This window comes from Hylaeus volcanicus, chromosome 3, assembly GCF_026283585.1.
Source record: "Hylaeus volcanicus isolate JK05 chromosome 3, UHH_iyHylVolc1.0_haploid, whole genome shotgun sequence".
Taxonomy (NCBI): domain Eukaryota; kingdom Metazoa; phylum Arthropoda; class Insecta; order Hymenoptera; family Colletidae; genus Hylaeus; species Hylaeus volcanicus.
The window spans coordinates 23569-30512 of record NC_071978.1 but is presented as its reverse complement, the minus strand read 5'-3'; the positions used below and the strand labels follow the sequence as shown (position 1 = coordinate 30512).

Genomic DNA, 6944 nt, shown 5'->3' with positions numbered 1-6944 from the left:
TCTCTCTCTCTCTCTCTCTCTCTCTCTCTCTCTCTCTCTCTCTCTCTGTGCGCGCGCGCGCGTGTGTGTGTAAATGTTACAATTTACAATCTATGCTGCATCTAAACCATCCAAAGGATAAACAATGCCGCGGTAGATTAATCGTTCGTGAATGATGTACTATTTTTGTAGGATATCGATCTATCTTTTATGCATCCAATTCTATTTATACATTTTCCAAGGTTATTCAGGGTAATCGGTAACCAAGTTAACTGTTCATTACTGGATCACATTTTACTTTTGCACCCTCCTCCTCCTCCTCCTCCTCCTCCTTCTCTTATACCAGCTTTCCCTCTCTTCCTCCGCCAACGTCATCCCTCTTCAACCCCTTCCAACATCACCCCTTCCTCTCTCTCTACTTGGCCCGCTCCATCCCCCGTGTACTCTTGTTCCATCTAGTCGTTTATTTTTTATCTCTTAACCGTATCGTTATTAAATACACGCGTTCACGGTGTCGCTACAGGACTCTCAGGACTCGCAGACGATTGTAATAGTTTCGTAGTGATTAGTGACGAGTCTTTTATATGTTTTATATATATATATATTAATATGTAGATATTGCTTGAAACGTTGTAAAAAAATTTCTACTAAAACTCGTATGCAACGCAAACATTACCGTTCATTCGTTCGAACAAACTAGAATCACGTGTCCAACTTTTGTAGATGTCAGACGACGACCGGATGTCGCTAACTACTGCTGTGAGCGACGACGACGATGGCGAAAGCGTGATAAATTCACCGTATCGCGGAAAACAGCCAGGCACGGCTGCAGCTTCGTTTAATTGTACGGGTGCGGTTCGAAAGGCTGGGTAAGTAACAGTAACGGTAGCAAGTACCTAAGCTACATTCATCTATCGATGGAGAAACGTGTATCGACGCATGTCCGTTGTTTGCGATTATTTCCTTTTGAACGCGTGTCCCTCGAAGCGCGCCGATCGGTAATTGGTTGATTCGTTAATTCGTAGATTTCTTAGCGTGAAGAAGTGGCTGTTACGAAAGAAACATCAGATCGAACTCGCGAGGAAAAGGGGATGGAAGGGTTATTGGGTTTGTTTGAAGGGAACTACGCTTCTTTTCTATCCGTGTGATTCGCAAGAAAGCAGAGCCATGGAAGCGGCCCCGAAGCATTTAATTATTGTCGACGGTGCGATCATGCAACCGATTCCGGAACATCCAAAACGAGACTATATATTTTGTCTAAGCACCGCGTTTGGCGATGCTTACTTATTTCAAGTAAGTAAATGCGTTCGACGGAACAACAAGGGGATGATGGCGTAGTAGCACGAAAATAAGCAGAAATTGAAATGTATGTTTTGTGTCAGGCACCGTGTCAAGTGGAACTCGAGAATTGGGTAAACAGCATTCATTCGGCTTGCGCGGCTGCATTCGCGCGCCATCGCGGCAAAACCGGTACTCTTCACTTGTTGCAGGAAGAGATCCTTCGGTTAGAGAAGGCGATAGAATCGGTAAGCATATCGAACATGGAACCTTTCGTTGAATTTGGAGCGTAGCGCGAGTCCTGACCGGACCACGAACAGACACGGATGGAAAAGACTATACATGTATATATATATATATTCTGAGTACATCGTCTTTCCTAGGATCACAAATTAAAACATATGGCTGATCTACAGCAATCTGTTGTTTCCGACGTGGAAACTAAACAACAAATCAACAATCAGATCGTCCAATGGGAAGAAAACTTGGAACGGCTTCACTGCGAGCAATTTCGTCTCAGATGTTACATGGCTAGTTTACAAAGCGGCGAGTTACCGAACCCTAAAGTAAGTTGCACGTAGTTGGTACATTGTAGTTGGTCGTGGTTTTCAAACTGATTACTATTCGAGTCACGCGTTACTCTACAATATAAACCCATACTATACAATAATAATATTTTATTATTTTATGTATAATACGTACTTGTCGGTTCGCAATTGAAATTTTGAGATCCGTCAACACTGTGATTCGACAGCGATTCGACTGCGATTCGACTGCGATTCGACTGCGATCGGTCGCACGAGATTTTCTTTACGCAAACGACACACGATACAATCATGGATTATGTTTCGTATCGAGAACCGATGAAATTATTTTTCCGACTACATCACTGCCGATACACTGTACAAGTGTGTATGTGTATGCATATACTACGCATTGTATCGTTGACGGAGACTCGTATCGATCACTGTGCAACACCGTAAATAGAATCTCGTACAAGTTGGTCGAGCCCCGGCATCGAGTTTCCCCCAGCTTAATACGGATAACCGATATGATAATTATCTTGATTCGAATCGTTTCTCTTTCTCTGCAGAGTTTGTTGACGCACGTATCTCGTGCCACGAAGCAAACGTTAAATAAATTAGGAGTCTTTACGGTCTCGTCGTTTCACGCTTTTATATGCGCACGGAGTCCCTCTTTGCTAAACAACCTGCTGGCAGGTCGCGGAGCTACCAAGAGAAGACCACCGTTGCTCTCGAGGTCCAACAGCGGATCCAGCAGACGATCCCTTCAAATTTCCTCGAGAGACGATGAAAAGCCTGTAAAAGTATGCGTACCGGAGAATCAGGTGAACAATTCATCGACGCTCTTTAATCCTTATTTATTTTCATTAAATGCTTATACCAGACCGTAACGTGTACGTACTACGTACACATGTGCGGTACGCATTGCGTGTATGGAACATTTCAAATCTCACATAAAACTCTTAAATATGCATGCACGAAATAACTACACGTAAGGTATACGTAAGAATAGGGTAGAATAAAAATTAATCACTTATATTTCATTTCACGTTTCAATGTTCGTTTCGACTTACAGCTGGTGTCTGTATTTTTACGCGATGCTATGACAGTCGAAGAATTTTTAGCAAGTGCTTGCAACAGGAAAAACCTAAATCCAATGGAACATTTCGTTCGCGTGAAGAAGCGACGCGATATGGAAGATCACAATTATTTCGTGCCACATAGAACGGACTTGATAGAAACTTATGTGAGCATTATTAATATTACTGGTTATTATTAAATTGGATAATAGATTTAGATTAGACTCGTCTAATCCGTTGCGACGGAGACTAATGTGTAACGAGGACGGGGACGGGGACGGGGACGGGGACGGATCCGTTGCAGCGGATTTTAGACGTAGAGTAAGAGTAATTGGGATCTATATGTTTCAGTCGAATACGCACGAGGTTGTCGAAGTTTGCGCAAAAATTTTGTATCAAGTAGAGTTACAAAGAAATACTCTGGAACAAATGTGGGGTTTCTCAGTGGAAGCGGAACTAATAGAAAATTCCGATAGGCAGGACGAGTTGTGTTGTTACGTTAGCCGAGTCGAAGATAAAAGTGTGGCAATGCAAAATGGTAACAAGTGTCAATTACGCTATTCTCTTTCCTTCTGTTTGTCCATAAGCTACCGGACTCTTTAATAGGGAATCTTCCAACGGGTTAATCGAATCCAACATCTTCTCTTTACCCTTGTTTCATTTATTTTTAAAACGAAGGTTATCAGGTTTCCCACTAAATGTGGAAACACGTCGGATGACCTTAATAAATAACATATTTTTTGTTCGTTTACATTAGAATCGGCTTCTGCTTCGGAACGGCATTGAGAAACATTGATTTTCTGACCGTGTTATCTTTAACGACTTGGCAAACTTGCGTCTACGTTACGTACTATGCTATACTGTATATGTATAATTATTTATATTATCGACGCGAACAAGTTATCACGATCAAGTTGGATGGAAAATTGTAACCTAAACCTTTGCTAAGGGTATTGGGTATTGGTTATTGACGATTAGAATAACACGAGTGCGTTAACGTTTTAGGAATCATTAAAGGCGACGAGATCATGGTTATCAACGGTGCCATTGTAAGCGACCTAGACATGATGTACCTGGAAAGTGTGTTGCAAGAAGAAGTCGGTCTCTGTATGATGATGAGATCGTCTCGAACCGAACCACCCGATCTTACGGGTATAATGAGGGTTACCGATGATATCATCGAGAGTTTAGTTTGCCCACCGCCACCTTCCGATCCTCCGGTTATAAGCGAAGAAATGATTTCCGGTCTGATTGTCCCAGCTCCTGGTTGGAGTAAGCCAAACATTTTCTCTCTTTCTCACATACGATACATACTTTTGTCTTTACAATAATGTGCATAGGTTGGTAGTTGGCTAATCGGATTGTCGTTACGATGTGTGCCTAGGCAAGGAAAGCATTACTCAGGAATGTACGTCAGCCTCTCACATAGAAAACGGAAAGCAAACATCCCGCACAAATTCATTCGAAATTGAAAATTTGCTAAAAACCGCTGAACAAGTGACGGGAATTTGCCGATCGCCAGGTGAAACGAGAAAGTCGAGTCCTACCGGAAGTGTCGTTAGTTCTCATTCGCAAGCGCTCACGCCAAGCCGGCAGCTGAGCGATGCTGAGAAATTAAAAAAAGTCATTCTAGAATTGATCGAAACCGAACGGACTTACGTCAAGGTAAGATTGTCACGGATCACCAGTGATTACATCCGCATACATGCGTTTGCATGCCTATTATCAAAATCGACCGTGAAATGCCAGTTGCTAATGCCCTTGCTAAATTCTTTCCATGTACCTTTTTAGTTTCGGTTCGTTAAAAGATAATACCTACGTTAATTTACATTGTAGTTTCGATAAATGTAACGTGTTACCATTAAAACGGAGTAACGCTAAAAATAAGTTAATGTAACATTTATAGAATTTAAACAATTTGTTGGAGAACTACTTGGAGCCCCTTAAACGTGAGACTTTCCTGTCTAATGCAGAGATAAACGCGTTATTTGGAAATATTCAAGAAATCGTTACGTTTCAACGACAATTTCTACAAAATCTTGATCACGCGATCGAGATGGAGGCTGATTTCAATAATTTTGACCATCCGAGTCAGTTTAAGGTACGCGATGCGATAAGCAATTTTTATTTAAATCGCGTCTATCGGTATCGGTACCCAGCTGTAATTCATTTTTCCATTTATACTATTTAAAGGGTGTCCTGTTTTCCATTGGAAGTGCCTTTCTGTATTATGTAAATCACTTCAAGCTGTACAGTTCGTTTTGTGCCAGCCATTCGAAAGCGCAAAAGGTTTTACATCCAAGTGAGTGAAATGTCATTTGATTCTTTTTTTTTCTTTTTTTTTTTTTACAGCATCATCAAATTCTTCCTCTTCTTTTTCTTCTTCTTCTTCTTCTTCTTCTTCTTCTTCTTCTTACACTTGTTTATCTTGTAGACGAAGGAAATCAAGCTTTACAAGAGTTCCTGCAAGCAAGAAATCCAAGACAGCAACACTCGTCGACATTAGAGTCGTACTTGATAAAACCTATTCAAAGAATACTCAAGTACCCTTTGCTTCTGCAGCAGCTTCGAAACCTCACGGACGAACGAAGCGAAGAACACCAGCACTTGATTGGTAAAACATAGCAGATTAATAGCGCGCCGCTAATACTCTATCGATATCAGCGCGAGAAAACAGTGGTGTGGTGTGGTGTTGCTAATCGGTTCAATTCATTCTCGATTACAGAGGCCTTGAAAGGCATGGAAAAAGTCGCAGAACACATAAACGAAATGCAAAGAATTCACGAGGAATACGGGGCCATCTTTGATCATTTGTTCAGACAACATCAAAAGTCTTGCAAGCAGGTAAACAAAGAAAATACGTTTCTCGTTTAATGTCAAGAATTTGATAAAAGGATCAATGAGATTACTGAAGAAATCATCTGATGTTAACAGCCCATCGATTTGAGCCCAGGCGATCTTCTGTACTACGGGGGTGTCGAGTGGCTTAATATCTCTGATTTTCTTGGAAAGATCAAGAAAGGTCTGGAACTTCACGCAATGTGTTTTGTTTTCAAATCTGCCGTCGTCTTTTTATGCAAGGAAAGGTTAAGACAAAAGAAGAAACTCATGGTAAGCTCGATTAATCGGCGTTTAAAGAATTCGTGTATGTATTTGTAGTATGTGCGTATACGTAAATATGTGTGCGTATGCGTGCGCGCGTGCGTGTACGTGTGCGTGTGTGTGATGCATTCATTGTTTACAGGGAGTTTCGACAAAAGCAAATTCCAGCGAGGTAGAAATAATTCGTTACCAAGTGTTGATTCCCGTAACGGAAGTTCAAGTCCGGGCTAGTTCTGCCAAAGATATGGAATCTCATTTCTTATGGGAATTGATTCATTTAAGAAGTCAATTACAGAGAAGATCGGAGAAAGTATATGTGCTGTCTAATAGGTATCGTTTGATAATACATATTAATTATCCAAAGTATCGTTTCACTTCAATTTTAAACACACGTTTTGTCCTAAAATTGCATTACTCGGCTATTTTGCCTGCATTAATTCGATGCTACACCATATATAAGGTATATTTTAAGTACACTCTTTGTCTTACACGGTTTTCGTTCGTCGTAGCCTTCTATCGTGTCATTACATGAACAATTGCGACGATGACGACAATGAAACCAACGGTAATATCGATTATCGTCGATGATTCGCTACGATCATTTCTTATGCTTTATCTTTTTTTTTAAGAGTTTAGGCACGTTTAATTTTAGTCAATTCGTATAAATCGTATGCGTTCTCGGTGCGTTACTTTCAACAGTTAACAGTTTTCTATTCATTGTCGCGTGTACGAAAATGAAACGAATAGAAACGACGAACGGGTCACAAACGACGAGACACGTGTGACCAATAACATGTCTAATACGAATGGAGAACAAACTAAAAATAGTGGAACGACGATAGGTGTAACGAGTTGATATAATTGTTTCTCACCCTCAGCACAACAGAATTTAGAAACGCGTTCCTGAGGACTATTCGACAAATAATTCGAGAATCGGTGCGAAATATGAGTATACCGACGACGAAACAGAATCTCAGTCAAC

General features: G+C 40.9%; 1 protein-coding gene across 20 annotated transcripts in view; it reads left to right on the top strand.

Annotated features, from left to right (window-relative positions):
* LOC128873580 (protein still life, isoforms C/SIF type 2) overlaps window positions 1–6944 on the top strand; it is a 28810-nt gene that overhangs the window by 14336 nt on the left and 7530 nt on the right. For 19 of the 20 annotated variants that reach the window (XM_054117249.1, XM_054117235.1, XM_054117237.1 and 16 more), the window contains 16 exons: window positions 703–848; window positions 1005–1272; window positions 1362–1505; window positions 1641–1823; window positions 2351–2605; window positions 2857–3027; window positions 3212–3398; window positions 3866–4132; window positions 4245–4525; window positions 4767–4961; window positions 5054–5162; window positions 5295–5474; window positions 5586–5704; window positions 5795–5971; window positions 6105–6292; window positions 6841–6944. The exon at window positions 6841–6944 is cut by the window's right edge and continues 306 nt beyond it. In XM_054117249.1, coding sequence (XP_053973224.1) covers window positions 703–848; window positions 1005–1272; window positions 1362–1505; window positions 1641–1823; window positions 2351–2605; window positions 2857–3027; window positions 3212–3398; window positions 3866–4132; window positions 4245–4525; window positions 4767–4961; window positions 5054–5162; window positions 5295–5474; window positions 5586–5704; window positions 5795–5971; window positions 6105–6292; window positions 6841–6944 — 2974 coding nt within the window. The remainder of the gene's footprint in view (window positions 1–702; window positions 849–1004; window positions 1273–1361; window positions 1506–1640; window positions 1824–2350; window positions 2606–2856; window positions 3028–3211; window positions 3399–3865; window positions 4133–4244; window positions 4526–4766; window positions 4962–5053; window positions 5163–5294; window positions 5475–5585; window positions 5705–5794; window positions 5972–6104; window positions 6293–6840) is intronic. The other variant, XM_054117243.1, reaches the window with a different exon arrangement.